Below are 15,718 nucleotides of genomic sequence, written 5' to 3' on the forward strand. Positions count from 1 at the left end.
GATGACCAGTTCTAACGCTTTTCTCTATTACACGTTTTTAAGATGCTCTTAATTTTTGAATTTTAAGCTAAAAAAATGTTCTTAAACTGTTCTTGATTTAATTTTAGTGAGTATTTTCCTGAGAAAATGGGTGTTTGGAGCCAATAAAGCTATTTTAATGTTTTAAACTTGTTCTTAGTATTTGGCAACGGATGCCTTATATTCTCATTTAGTTTCTTATAAAAAGCGCATTTTCTTCTTCAACTAAAACTTTTTTCAACCTTTCTTGTTATACTTCAGCAACCGAAAAGTGAAGGTAGAACATCCGGCTGCGTTTTTTTAAAGAAAAACGGACCCTTAGCTGTATTTTGTTCAATAATTCAATAAAATATGAATAAATTAAATGATCAGAAATGAAATAATTGTTAAAAAAGATAAATAATAATTTTGATATTTGAATCTACGAAGATTTAGGGGTAAAGAAAATTGATCACCGAAACCGTTGAAGTGATTTGGTTCAATGTTTAATGGTTGATGGCATTAAAGTCTACCCGTAAAAATTTAAATATCTAACAAAATGCTTTTTCTATTACAGTACTACTGTACTGGGTGGGTAAAATAATATGGCACTAATTGCTCTGTAAGTAGAACAATTTTTGTCTGACCAAATTTTTTTTGCCCATCCTGTTTAAAGAGAGAAAAAAAGCAAACTTAAAATTTGGTATGTGACTTTTTGAGTAATGGTCTGTGGTTCAAAAGTCATTTTTTAAACAGTTAAAATTAAGGTATCAAATTACTGTATTTCTATGCAGAGTACTCTTTAACTCGGCTATTATTATGTCCAAATTAACGAGCACAGTTGATTTATATCGATTAACAAGGAGGTGCACAAACAGGAAAACAGTCAACCAGAATGATTTAAAAGATTAAGTCAAAAATGTTAGAAATGCTCAATATTCCATTTTCAGCACTTATAAGGGATCCTCAAAATAACCCTTAATAAGCAAATACATTGACTTAATCGTCTGAATTTTGGCTCGAAAACTATTGGCTAAAACGGATAATTTATGTTCTATCAATATACATGTGATAGACAAGTAATGAACGTCAAGATGATTATATGATGATATAAAACATAGAAATAATAGTTTGGGGCGAACCCTTAGGACCCGTGACATCTTTTATGCGATGCAACGAAACCTGGTTCATTTCAAAGAATGAAGTGTTTAAAAAGAGTTTTTCGCGAGGGGGGGGGGTCTTTTGCTAAGACCTAGAAAAATTTTTTAAGACTAAGAAACTGACGTCACAAGCAAAACCCCTTGACCCCTTAAATTTAACGAAATTTCAAAGTCAAGAAAACCCAAAAACACTTACACCAATCGAAAGCTCTCAAAAATCTATATAGAGGACTTTTAAGTGAACATAGTTGTTTCCCGATGTAACTCCAGTAAATCGACCAGCAATAACGTTAAAACGTAATTTTGACGTTAATTTTCTAGAGATTAAAAAATCCTCTATATTGATTTTTGAGAGCTTTCGATTTGTATAAGTGGTTTTAGGTTTTATCGACTTTGAAATTTCGTTAAGTTTTAGGGGTTATAATATATGAAGGTGAGATTCACTCATCTTCAATTTCAAACATGGTCATATCCTTAGCGATAATATGTAAATCCTTTATGGCGTCGTTCAATTTGTATCGATCGATCTCATTGTTTGGTTTATTCCAGAATGTGTTATTGCAATACTCCTTAATCTCGCTCAGACGTTTCTCAACCATCAACCCTTTTAATTTAATTCTGGTCTGTGAACTCACACCTTTACCATTCATCAAATCTTTAAGATTCCCAATTGGAGAACATATCTCGTCTATTCCATAGCTTTCAGTGTTTCGAGTAACGTATCGACTACAATTGGCAACTGCTTCTTGACAATCTAGTCTTTCGGCACTTATAAGGAGTTCCATAGCATAATTTTTGTCTGTACTGTCAAGTGCTTGACTCAGTTGAACAAATTCTCTATGGATTTTCTGACGTAATGTTTCAATTAGATATTCCTGGGATAGTTGGTATAGTTTCTCAAGGTTCTCCAAATGTTGGAATCTTCTTCGGTCTATAGTGAAATAAATAAAGTGGAAAATTGATGATCTGTAATATAGTATAGACAGCACCTTTCCTTAAACCAATTAAATAACAAATGAATATTTCTCATTCTTACCCGATCTTTTGAAGTACTGTTTGCATTTCGGACATTGCTCAGCGCCTGGGCTTCGACACGTACCACAAAATGGTCTGGTACCTAAAGTAAAAAACATAAGGGTGTTTTCCTTGAGACATTTCTTATTATATTGGGTCTCGGATGAAAAATCTATGATTGGGATTTATCGGCTTGTGTTTTTGGAATCTTCTTCGAATGTGAGTACGAAGCAAACGGATACCTTATAATATTCTAATGGAAACGATTTTACAGCGTCATATCCACAATCATGGTCGTAATATTTGAGAAAAAACGGAAATTCCTACGAAATATTATAACCACAAACGATTTGGAAGCGCTCTAAATTAGGGCTCAGAATATAGCCTGGAAGTCTATAAACCCCTCCCGAATTGAAATACTCGAATAAATTTATCAATTAGCCCAAAAATGACTTTCTCGCCCGAACTCCAAATTTCGAAAAACGAGGAAATAAGCTAAATTCTCAATATATTTTCACCATGATTGCAGATGAAGTATAAATGAAGCGCGAATCTTCTAAGTAGGATTTGAAACGAAGTATTTTTTTAACCTAAGAGTAGCGCGGCTTATGGTTTTTATAGAACGTTTAGATTTAAAGCAAGTACACTAGATTTTTTAAAAAAATGTGCCGCGAAAAAAGAGTTCATGGTTAAATAGGTCGTCTGTTACACAGCAACATTCTCTTGCCTGGAAAATGTTTAACATTCCCTTATTGCATTCGGCTTTATTTCATCAGTCATGACCTGTTCGAGAAATAAGTTGAGTTTCCATACCTTGATTCTTTCTACATTCGATACATGACAGTGTCGTTTTTGAATTGCTGAACTCTGGGTAGCAATTCCCACATAGATCTGTTTTGATTTCTGAGAAATGAAAGTAAAATCGAACGGGTCATCATAATCAACACGTTTGAGATATTCCTAACCTCTGATTTCAACTCCCTACCTTGTTTGAAATGATTATCTGAAATGTCAGAAGAATGATGAAAAAGAAAGATGTCTATTTCTATAAATATTGAAAAGGAGTGAAATTTTTCCCAAAGCAGTTCTTGACGCTAGTTATTACAAACCTACCAAGACTCACTTCCTCCAATAATATGCACTGCAAAAGCATGCTTAATTGCTGCTGAGATTTTTAGTTCGTTCCACTTACCAAGGCCACATTCAAAGTTCGGGTATATAATCTTTAGCAGGTGTTCCAGCAAATCATACGATTTCCCTGCAAGCTCCACTCGCTTGCTCTCAGCTTCCTTGAAACTACCATTGAACATCGAGTCAAAAACTGGTGACGCTAAGGATAAAATCATCGAGTGGACATGTAATTCTCTATCTTCGACAATCAATACTGCATCACTGTTTTGCCATGGTTTTGAAAATGGTCTCTCTGTCATTTTAATATCTCGGATCCAATAGTTTACAGTTTAAAATCGATTATGATCAATGAAATCAATGGTCCACCAATATCAGTATCAATATCAGTCTCTATAAATTATAGTTAACTAGTAATGTTTATAAGTTTTAGTAACAATTTTTGATAAAGATATTCAAATAAAAATGAGCTGAATCTTCACTTGTTTTCTTTACTTCTCAACACAAGTTGTTCTTTCTTTTCATCCAAAATATAATCCGATGATTAATATATTTATTGCTCAGTACCAACTTGTTAATTTCTTTCTTCATTCAAATTACTTTTCTTTTTGGTTTCGAAAATCTTGATATCAGACTTTCTTTCTTCTTTAGTCTATACATCCAACATAACAACGAAAATCCAAATGTTTTTATAAAATCTTTCATCGGCAAACTATTTTATTCCTCTCTCCTATCAAACCGTTTTATATTTGTATTTCTCTCTTGTACAAACTACCTTCAACCTTTTTACATATGAATCTCAAATAAAAACTGAGTTTTTTTCTCATCCATCACTGTGTGAAGCTATTACAGCCATTCGAAATGTCATTGAAAAATTAAACATTACTATGATCCTATGTAACTAGCCGCTTCCTTATTTACTGTGATTGTATATTTGTTTCACTAGACTGGATTGCTAGTTTTTAATCCTTTCTTTTTTATAAGAACTTAATTACCACAAATTAAACAATCACATGCTTGAAAGATGTAAACAAACAAACAAGCAAGCAATGAGCACTTCAATGCAAGGAAATACTTTAATTGTGGAGCATTATACACTAAACTTTCATTTCTTAACATGTCAGCTTATCAAAGAAACAATGAAAATCTAACTCAGCGATGCAATATTATGCTTTGAAAAGTCTAATCACCATAATCAGACAACCTGTTTTTTAAACACTTGAGATGGTGTATTTATCTGTCAACCCTCGAATTTAATGAGAAGACTTTTCTGGAATATAACCCAGTCAAACCTTCAGGAAGTCGAATATGACTAAATTAGGGGTCACTCGCATATCGATGTTTCCACGACTAACGTCAAATTGACGCGAGGGGGTGGGGGTCAGAGACCATGACGCTAAGAAAATCAATGAAAACATCGACCTTTTGAAGTCTTAGACTTTGCGTCATTTTGTCGTTAGTCGTGAGAAAAATTGATATGTGAGGGGCCTTTTAACGATCGTCCTAACTGACAACAAAATATATTGACCTACATAACTACCATATTTCAATCACTTATACTATACCTAGTACCTAGTCTAGAAAAATATGCTAGACATCAAAATTTAAGAAAAAAAATCAGAGTATGGAAAGGAAAACCATGAAATTAACACTTAATTTTTAGTGAATCACTGTAAACTTTGTTTCTTCTTCTTAATCTGCCAGTTTACCTCAACTTTTATTTCTAGGTGTAATCTACAAATCGTTCCGTGGTGAAATGAAACAGTGGTCTCGCAAACTACCGCCAACTGATGTAAGGCTCTTTCCCTTAAAAGCTCCTGCCCCCATTGCAACTCACTTTAAATGTTAAGATATGGCTCCTGATTCTAGTCCGATTGTTTAGAATAGGAGCAGGGAGTCTATCCCCTTTTATAGTTTCGCTAGACCTAGGAGATTGCATTCTGAGATGGAGCGCCTCACCTGCCTTCAGCTCCCAGTAGCTTACGGCCTAGATCAGATTACGCAATCTAAACTCATTCGCTGATTTGGCAGTGACCGGGGATCGAACCCACAACCCTTGGATCGAACCCACAACCCTTGGATTACTAGGCGAATGCCTCAAATGCCTCGCAAATTTTGGTTCAGGAATCATTCCTCCACGATTTTTCTACATGGTCATATTATTTTCCGTACAAAAATATCAGGTTAACATTATTCTTTTGTGCTTAATTGTAGGGGGGGTCATTTTGCAATTTTTCGGATAAAAATCATCCCAGTAGCATTTTATAATGACCCCCCCCCCCCATTTTAGGAAATCTCTCTGGAAAAGTGCTAAAACCTTTATTTTCCTGGCGATTTTTGGGAATATCACCCCAAAATCACTTATAATTGACTGGATTTTCTCCCAGAGTACCAACCCCCTGCTTATTCCACCCATCCCTATCTACAATTAAGCACAAAAGAGTATATATTTTGCACCCAAGAAAAAATTTTCATTTCTTCCAGGACAAAGATGTGATCGATAAACTACTGGAGAAAGAGGAATACAAAGGTAACCTCATTATTTAGGTCACCCCTTCTCCTACAAGTGTATTTGTGTCAGTTTTTAAGCCTCGATCTCAATTAAAAAATCCAGGATCTCCTATTATAAACACAATTTTTCTTGTTCTTGCAGGCTCGATAGAGTCGATATTTTACGTGGATAGCCCAGTAATCTAGGACTTTTAGACAATCTTTTGATTGTTTTCACGGGGTCCACAACCAGCCGCCTCTGCTATATATCAATTGAATGAAACATTGGAAGGAGTGGGGTTTGAGACGCTGACGCGCTTGACCACTTGGCCATCGCTCGATATAGTATGAGGATGAAAGATTGTCAAAGTTTTTTGTCACACCCATCATATATCAAAGATTTTACATGTTTTTACCCTTTTTTTAGAAAAAGAATTGACGACACCATTCTTGTACTTGACCTTAGACATCCCTGCTTCCCCGCTTTTCAAGGTTTGTTTTTTGTTGATCACCCTACACGGAGTCGTTTAGTAGACTGGACTATTTTGTAGAGTGGCCTATAAAGTCATTTTTGGCCCTTTCTCGAAAAAATGATAGTTTCCTCCACTTAGTTTGATAGTCTAAAGTTCAACTTTGGGGAAGAAATTTTCGCAAAACAAATCTCTCTGCACATTGAACTCGGTTTGATTACAATGAAGTGAGATTCAAACTCGCGACTTTCGTTTTACTGCTCTACCGACTAAGCTATCCAGTTCAAACTGGAAGCACATTTTCGACGTTTTGGACTTGATTACTCCAGTAGTAACCACGTATAGCATGACATGAACAACGCTACACTCTGTGATGCCATAAGCGATTCCAATGACATTGTGCGTTTCGATATTTTTTAAACAATATTATGATCACTCCTCTAAAAGTGAATTTATGTCACTAATGGGTCAAATTTAAAATCGATACCACCGATTTTTAAGCTCGATACTCGATACAAATATCGATAGTTTTGATTGTTTTGAACTTGTTTTCCGTTTTCCGATTTTGCACAAACTACTTTTAATCATTTAGGATCAACATTTAATTTATTGGAGATAATCTTTGCCTTTCAAAAATGAACTTTACTCACTCCTATTTTCGTGTTCTTTTCAAAATTGAACCTTTTAAAAACGCCAAATAATTTTTATCTAAACAAGCGGTCCGTTTAACCCTTTTGTACTTCATCATTTATTTTGATTTCGACATTAACAATTATGGTCCACAAATATAAAGTATTGTTAGGGCAACGCTTTGTCCCTATGGTACTTGTAATATAAAAACTAAACTAGAAAATTCACAACTTTCTTCAAGGTACAAATTAACTGTCTGTTTACCTCGAACTCCATTTTTTTGACGAAGCACTTTCTGGTTTGTTTGTCAGATCCGTTATAAACGGTTGTTGCAGTAGCTCTCAAACGGGATGCTGTACCACAATTTTCTGATCGTTCTACAAATATTGGTGAAAATCCAACAGGTGAACGCCAATGAAATTCCTTTGACTATTCGGAGTATCGGGTTATTCTCGATCTGCGAGGGAAAAGATCAAAGTACTGGCTCAACAAATTTTAGTGAATTCAATCGTGTAGCAAAACATCTGCGGTATGTATGGAGGGCATGGATGGTTGCTGAAGGAAACATATGGAAAGTGAAATCTCGTATGACAATACATTACCAGGATGTTGATGTGTGCCATAACACTACCTTACTGATGAACACTTTTCTTGATTTAATGCTCGATGAAGCTTATTTCTCAAGGTTGGAGGATAGGATAGGATCTTCGATAGCCGCCATCTTTGTTTACACGCCTGAACCCATGGTAAGGCTCCTAGAATCTTGGGTGCATGGTATTCCTGTTTTCGATACGAACATTTTAGAAGGTTGGTGGGAAGAAGGGTCACACAAGTATGCTAGATTACTGGTCGAACTTTGTGAGCGTTTTCAATGGGAAAATGTTTTACTGATCCATATAAAAAGCCCATCAGATATTTATGAAAAATATTTCACGAGCAGTATTCGATTTTTCAAGCGTAGACGATTTTGTGTACACTCGATCAGTATTGAACCTACAATAGTCATAGAAAGTGAAACAATGATGACAAAAGAATGGCTGGGTGGGCAAAAACCAGCGGTCATTTATTTCGGTGGAAAAAATGAAGTAACACAACATGTCGAAACCAATTTGGAGATTTTTCAAAGCTCGATTATAAGATTACCGATTTTATGTCACGATATTGATATTCCAGACTACAACTTGGATTTTACAGTTGTCAAACTCTCAGATATGTTCAGATTTAGATTAGGAAGGACTCAAGTGGCGATTTCAAAATTGAATGCATCAGTCTTGCCAGCTCATATCCGTCTCGGAGTTTACAGCGTAACAGAAAATAGTTTCGCTAATTTCCTTTATTTTCTTACAATATACGACAAAGACGGAAATGCTACAACTAGATTTAATACTTTCCTTCGGGTAAGACAACAAGTTTCCGTTAATGCGATTCCCGGCGGACTGTATTGGGTTTTTTTCAGCTTACACATATCGAATCGTGTGCGGTTTCGTGCTGGAATAACATTCAATCATAATTATGACGAATTCGAGTTCAAAAACTTTAATCGGAATCAAAGTAGACTTCTCAATAGTCAGAATCAATCAGTTATCAAGTCAGCTTTTTGTCCTTCACTGACTTGCTGGCCTGGTTTCTATAAAACATATGGAAATGTAAGCAATGGATATACTTGGAAGTGCGAACCATGTCCGTTCAATCATTTCAAATCTGTTTACGGGAATACCGCATGCGAACCATGTACCGGGAAGCTGAGCATGAGCAATGCAGGTCGAACTGGTTGTATAGATCCCTACACTGATTTACCATTGCAGCTGACTTCCGAGAAGATCTTTGTCATTGGAATTTGTTGTGTGGGAGCCGTTGGGACACTGTTGACGCTTATAGTTTTTATAAAGCAGAAAGATTCACCTATTGTATCACTCTCTGATTTTAAACTTTCCGTCGGACACATGTTGTTGATTGTGTTTATTTTCGGTACCGTAATGTTGTCATTGCTATGGCAACAATATTATTTCAAACATTTTTGTTTGACTAAAGTTTTGTTCGTAAGCATTACCTATGTTTTTAGTGTCAGTATTGTTTTCATCAAATCGCAAAAATTGTTACAAGCATTCCTGAGCAAGATTCGCCTGACCCGTGAGGAGATCAAACGAACCATCGCGACCCAAATCTTTACCGTTCTCTTATTTCTCATTGCTGTAAATTCATTTTTCGCCGTCTCAGCCTATCAACGACCAATCAAATTGCTGGAAATCACTGACACGGTCAAGATGACCCGTCAGTACGTATGCAACACATCTTACCATCTCAGATTTGTGATCATTCCAACTATGGCTTTACAATTATTATGTTCTGTTCAAGCTTTCAGAGGGCGTAATTTACCAAGTGTTATGAATGACGGCGTAATTCTTACATACTCTACATTCATACTGACCGTAGTCTTTGGGGTAAACTTCCCAATCGTTTATTACCAAGTCGAGGCTGATAAAGAGATCTTTCAACTTGGAGCTTTGGCTCTTAATAATTTTATTATAAGTTTTCTGATGTACGGACAAAAGGCGGTTCGCATGATCGTTTATCCGAAACAAAACACGAAAGCATACTTCAGGGAACAACGTATGGCTCGCGTTAATCAAAACATTTCTGCGCTTTAAAACAAACAGTATATGAGAAAAGTTGTAAATATTACTTAATAATAATAGGCAATAATAACGTTTATTTACATCATAGTTTTCATTGAAATATCGAGTATTGCAGTATATGTATATGTTGTATATGCTTTAATTGTGTGAAAATTGATTATCCAGGCCCATGGTAGCGACTTCTATACAATCTACATGCTCCCTTACTTAAGTTTTTTTTGAAAGTGTTAGAATAGAGATATCTCTACATTTCGTATGCAGAACCAGCATCGTCCGGACAACACTTTACCGTACCAATTAAGAGAGCTATTATTCAAGCTCGACTGATTTCTAATCTCAATATAAAGAGTAAAAAAATATCAATTAACGATGAAACATCAACAAAACAAATCGAAAGCACGACTAAGAAAATCTGACTCCGAAGTCAATTTGGCTGCGAGTCCAAGCTTTACACAAGAGCAAGTAAATTTTGGATGTTTTTATTTTTCTTGTGATTTTTTGGCTTGCATGTTTGTATATAGAATTTTCTCACTGCGCTCTTACTTAAATTTACTAATCGAAGCCATTTGTGAATCCAATTGCTCTTAATTTGTGCTATAAAGTTTGGTTAAAACTGAGCCTCTTGTGTTCTTAAAAAATTGGTCTTGTAAGAGAATCGGGTACTGCAACATTTTGACATGAAGTAACGTTGGACGGTATTTTTTAATAGACAAAGAGGGTATAGGTAATGGAAATATTGAGGTAACAACGATGTAAGCCAGTGGATAGCCTATAGCAAACTATGTTTTCAATACCAATCAACCACCTAATTAACTTTTTGATTTTGGAGCATTATTATTACCATACTAAAATATTATTTTTTGTCTGTCACGCCAATTATGCAAATGGTAGCAAAAAGTAGTTTTTTGGTCTTCCAGGGGGTTAAGATTAAGTAATTTCGTTTAAGTGTATCTCAAGTATTCGAACCAGGTTTTATTTTAATTTGAAGATCTTTCAACCCTTCATTTTTATAGTTAATTTTATTGATTGATCTTTATTGATTTTAGGACCAGTTAGAACAAAACGCAATTCCACAGGTAACAGATTGAACGTGATTCCTCTGACTTTATCTTTCCGACACTTCACGAGGCCCTGAACTGGTTTTGCGGCCGGCCAGTGCCAATAAATTTCAAAGTTACCATGGCAATCCTTCGTTGTTTGATTGTCTTGACCAAAAGTTTTTTAAATTCATCAAACAACACTTTTACAAACTTTGTGAACTTTTCATTGAAAAATCTAAAAGTTTTGGCATTACTGATGATAGAAGAATGACTGAATAATGTATAATCATGCCAAAATTCATCAAAATGTTGTTTTTTTTTCTCTCGATTGGTGCCAATTTTCTTTTTTTTGTGAAAAAGTTTCCCGTTGCTAGACGGAAACTAAAAAAATTTCGATTGCCAACGGTAACCAGCGAAACTCTGTGAATTTGCCTCTCTCGGCAAAAAGTTCCTCATTTTAATATAATGTTACATTAGTGTGCGAAATTTCAGACCCAAAATGTAATTTGTAGTATTCTCACGCTAAGCCACCCCCTACTATAATGATCTTTAAAAATGAATGTTTTCAGGTTCCATTGCTGAGCTTGTTGCAGAAATTCAATGGCCACCAAGAAAAGGTATATAACGCGAACAATTTAAATTGACGCCAATGCGCGTTTGCCAGGCCTGTAACTTTAGAACGGCATGGCTGCCATACAAATGTTGCTGAGGACCCCCTCCAACCTGTTTTTCACTTCAATTCTTTTTCTGAACCCCTCCTTCTCTGACGAACGTACTTTTTGAATGCCCCCTAGCACAGTAATAACATTTGTGTTATATGATAATACAAAAATTGTAGCAAGAAAATATCAGTCTAAATGAATGAACTATAGACTACAATTTATCCCTTCCATTATATTTTGCTGGTTTTGTTTAAACATAGTCCGTATAAAAACCCCGGTCTGGAAGTCTTTTGTTTCTTACTTGAACTTGCGTTTGAGAAATTAGTTTGTTTTGCTCGTATTTTGATCATGTGATCAAATCTTAAACCAATCCCAAGAGGAATACTTGGTAACGTGATCAAAACTGAGCAAATCGGTAATCCGTTGGTAATCTTTTAATCTTAACAAAGGAAAAAGCTAACAAAATGTTAAAACAATAAGCTTCCAGACCAGAGTTTTGAATAAGTAGTCTATTATACTAGACTAAATTTTCAGTGTTACAATTGAATTATTTTAGGACTATAAAACGTACTATGATACCACAATGAAAAGATTCAGCTTGACAAAGTTACCAAAATATCTCATACTCTTTATAAAGGTAAGAATTAGATAATTTCTTTATATCCTTTATTTGGTATACAGGAGATCGTAAATTGAGGACGAGTTGATAATTTATGTTTTCCGGAAACTTGAAATCGCCTCCATCCAATGAAACCTTTAAATACTTTACACGTTTTTTAGAACATTAAATTGAGACATAACAAGACATTTAAAATTCAAAAAGATTTTATAAGACTTGAAAAATGCTAAGTAGAAACAAGGTAAACTGTATTTTACAACAAAACTACTCCTCTATCCCAACGAAATCTCCATCTCAATCTGAGAATCAGACTTTGCACTTCTGCGAGATGACCTTTTTAACTGAAATGGATGGTTCTATTAACAATGTGTATTTTTTCTTAACGTTAATAAGAACAGCTGAAGCTGGAATTCGATGAAAAAATAAGCACAACCCATCTCAGCCAAAATTAAAGCGTTCTAATAAAGATATATGCAATCTTTAGAGTCTGTCAAATGTTTGACTATTTAACTTACTCAGATCGTTTCAGTGAATGTTTAAGCCTCCCTTTCAATGAGGAATGAAAAAAATTCATGTTTCATTATTTTAGCGTTTCAACAATAACACGTTTTTTGTTGAGAAGAATCCGACTATCATCAATTTCCCTGTCAAGTGAGCTCCCTATTTTCATTTTTTTTTATATCTCTTTTACACCCTTTTACGTATCACAAGCCTCACTGGAAAGTTTGACCAAAATTTCGTCCCCGGTTGGAAAATTATCTTACGATTCCAGCCCTACTGGGAAATTGACTTTCCTCTATATTTTCATCCCCGTTTGAAATTCATTGTAAGAAATTGCACGTTAAAACTATTCCCACTGGATTTTCTTTAGCTTGGAACAATAGAATTTCTATCCCATTGGGATTTTAGCAGAAATTCTTATCACCGTTTTGGGAAAAAAGTTGCACCGGGTCTGTGACACATGGGTGTACTTGTCTGTATAATTGTAATAAATATAAAGTATGTTTTTAAACAAAATTAGTTTCAAAGTTACAATAGTTTAACTATATGCTATATATATTTTGTAGGGGTTTGGACATGAAAGACTTTTTATCCGAAGACGAAGAAGTCCAAAAAGCACACCCACACACATCATACGATTTAGTTGCAAACATTTCACATGAGGGAGAACCAGGTTTGTACGAAAGCCTGCATTGCAACCATCGTTTGACGTCCACAACGTCTATATTTTTTGGCGAGAAATACTTATGCTCGTGCATGCAGCCTTAGCCGGACCATTGTTGCGACGATTTGATCAAAGATTTTTTTTGCCAAAATCACGTGTCGCCAATCCCACCGCTTTCTTTTTTCCCAGTTTCTTTTTCGAAATTCTATCAATAATTTAGAAAATTCTTTAAAAGCAATTGTGACTTCACTTTATTGGATTTTTGTTTATTGCAGGTCAAGGTAAAGGGACCTACAAATTGCACGTTTTACACAAAGGCAACAAGCAATGGTTTGAAGTACAGGATTTGCACCTCAAAGAAATTCTACCTCCTATGATTACACTGTCGGAAAGCTATATACAGGTACTTTATTCTCCGGGTGGGATGGGGGTGGTACTAGGTTTGCCAGACGGCGGGTGAGTTCCGCCCAATTTTTTGAAAATGATCGGAAATACTGTATCTAAAATGCCTAAAGGTTAGAAACTTTGAGACACTTACACGTTTTTTTTTTAATAAGAAACCTTAACTTGGCTCCAAGCCTGGAGTTCCTTAGTTTTCAAGAGAATTTCAACCTCAAAGTTCCTTCTCAAGTTCCTTATTTACTTAGCTGGTAAGGTTGGACTGATTTGATGATTTATTGAACAATTGACAAAAAGACGAACAATTGAACGTTATTTTATCAATATTTTATCATTTTTTTGTTTAGGATTTTTTATAAATGTGTGCAAGTTCAATTTGAACTCTCGGTGTTCCTTAACTCGTTTTCTTTTTCTCAGCCTGAGCAGTTCCTTTACAATTTCCTTATTTTTCGGACCATTCTCACCCTCAAGTTCCTTATAAACGTTTCCTTTATAAAAAAAGACGTGTATTGGAACTTATTTACGATCAGAGGGGTTGCGAAATGCATTGTCTATGAATAACCCTGGTATTTCTTTTCTTCCTAATCCCCCGACTTTATGCGTTTTCGCCCAGCTTCACTATTGGAAGCAAAGTCACTTTTTTCTAGTGAATACCAATCTTCAAACATTTCTCATTCTAAGGAAGTAACCCATTATGAAATTTTTCCGTTTCAGATCTGGGAACTACAAAAGCCAAAACCAACGAAAACGTGAAAGATCTTCTTAAAGTCAATTAGGTTTTTAAAATTCAATTGTTTAATTTATATTGGAGAATTCAAGCCATTTTGATATTAATTCGACTGCGATCTTTCTCTGGAAATGGATAACACGGTATCCCACTTCTCTCCAAGCAGCGGCATTTCTTTAAAGGGGAACTCAACAAATTTTTCATTTTTATTTTTTTCCTGATTTTTGGTAATATTAAGTATAAAAATGAGAAAGAAAGTATATAGGTTCGATCTCTCAAATAAAAATCATGAAAAATCTCTCTTAACTTCAGTTAAAAATATGTTCAAAAAATCACCCCCTTTCTTTTTAAAAAAGATCGACTTCTCTTTGGATTATGACGTCAAAGTATTCAGAAAACAGAACAAATTCAGTTATGACTACAGTATGTTTTCAGAGTTCTGTTTTAAATAAGAAATAAATACATAGAAAAGTATTCCTGGTAAATTGTGGGTGATTTAGCTGAATAACAATAAAAAATCCAACAAGAAACAGAAAAATTTAGTCACAAACTCTCTACTGAAGGGCCTGTCTTCACTGATTTTTAGCCTGAGAAGATAAGCATCTTCCTCTTTCTGAATGCAGCTACGTCATAAAACAGCTGAAAGTGCGTCTTTTTTATTTGATAAACAATTTCATTTTAGTAGAGGGGAGCCTCTTTTTAAAAGCTCATTAAACAAATTTTTAGAGTGAAAGGAGAGTTGCAACCTTGAAATTTTGAAATTTATCGTTGAAACAAACCATTTCAGGATAGAAACAAAAAAAATCCAAAATTTGTTGAGTTCCCCTTTAACTGTATTCCCTAATCTCTTAAAAGTGTGAAATATTTGATGAGAATAAAGGTGTCATAATTACTGCCACCAAATAATGACGAACAAAAGGAACGAGATGAGACAATTATATGAAAAGAAAAAACAATTTTACAAAAGGTCACACACTGTCGTAAATTCCACGACTAAATTCTCTAAAATAAGATAGGAGCAAAGTGATGTGTGAGTTGATGTTGGCTGCTCTGAAAAATCCACTCCGGAATGAAGAATTTGTACTTTAATTTTTGATTAGGTATGTAGGAACGATGATCATTTCAGTATCATATCAGTATGAGTTCTATGGCGAACACCCTATTCGCTATTCCTCTTATAGCATATCTTTTTCAAAAATATTTCATTGGGTCGATGAAAATTTTGGTTGCTTCTTTTTCACAACAAAAAAGTTGTTCATTTAAGCATGAATTAAGTTGAAATACGAGGTTTTTAAAGAGTTCCTAATTATGCAACTGAAAAATGAGCTTCAACTGTAATTTAGTCAAGTTTGTTTTTATGAATTAACAATTTCACTTGTAAAGATTATCTTATAGCAAGTTTCCTTGCTTAATGATGAAACATAGATGTTGTTTTATGGTGAGTCACGTAAACTATTTTTATTTGAATGCTTTTTAAAGAAGAGAGAAATTGTTGATTATTTTCCATGTTTATCATTTTTCCTTGTCTCTGTATCTTATTTGCGCACATATTACAAAAGAGCTTACATTTCTGGTCATTAA

At 34.7% G+C, this 15,718-nt stretch overlaps 2 protein-coding genes across 2 annotated transcripts; one reads left to right on the top strand and one right to left on the bottom strand.

Moving 5' to 3' along the window:
- Positions 1-498: 498 nt before the first annotated feature.
- LOC136821274 (ubiquitin carboxyl-terminal hydrolase 39-like) lies at positions 499-15,055 on the top strand. The gene is made up of 11 exons (XM_067077502.1): positions 499-532; positions 5,027-5,091; positions 5,784-5,829; positions 6,217-6,281; positions 10,572-10,601; positions 11,135-11,182; positions 11,784-11,864; positions 12,436-12,497; positions 12,914-13,020; positions 13,287-13,414; positions 14,125-15,055. The coding sequence occupies exons 1-11, from the start codon at positions 514-516 to the stop codon at positions 14,161-14,163; spliced, it is 690 nt and encodes a 229-aa protein (XP_066933603.1). The 5' UTR covers positions 499-513; the 3' UTR covers positions 14,164-15,055.
- LOC136821271 (uncharacterized) lies at positions 683-3,690 on the bottom strand. Its single transcript, XM_067077500.1, has 4 exons — positions 3,364-3,690; positions 2,985-3,074; positions 2,194-2,274; positions 683-2,088 (listed from the first exon to the last, which is right to left on the bottom strand). Exons 1-4 carry the CDS (start codon positions 3,599-3,601, stop codon positions 1,598-1,600), a joined length of 900 nt encoding a protein of 299 aa, XP_066933601.1. The 5' UTR covers positions 3,602-3,690; the 3' UTR covers positions 683-1,597.
- Positions 15,056-15,718: the final 663 nt, after the last annotated feature.

The sequence above is a fragment of the Clytia hemisphaerica genome, unplaced genomic scaffold (assembly GCF_902728285.1).
Source record: "Clytia hemisphaerica strain Z4C2 unplaced genomic scaffold, Clytia hemisphaerica genome assembly, whole genome shotgun sequence".
NCBI lineage: Eukaryota > Metazoa > Cnidaria > Hydrozoa > Leptothecata > Clytiidae > Clytia > Clytia hemisphaerica.

Coding starts and splice junctions, on each gene's coding strand:
- LOC136821274 (XM_067077502.1), top strand. Junction 5,092..5,783: donor GCAAACTACCGCCAACTGAT/GTAAGGCTCTTT, acceptor CATTTCTTCCAG/GACAAAGATGTGATCGATAA. Junction 11,183..11,783: donor TCAATGGCCACCAAGAAAAG/GTATATAACGCG, acceptor GAATTATTTTAG/GACTATAAAACGTACTATGA.
- LOC136821271 (XM_067077500.1), bottom strand. CDS start 3,601: ATGACAGAGAGACCATTTTCAAAACCATGGCAAAACAGTGATGCAGTA. Junction 3,075..3,363: donor GAACTTTGAATGTGGCCTTG/GTAAGTGGAACG, acceptor TTCATTTCTCAG/AAATCAAAACAGATCTATGT. Junction 2,275..2,984: donor CGAATGTAGAAAGAATCAAG/GTATGGAAACTC, acceptor TTTTTACTTTAG/GTACCAGACCATTTTGTGGT.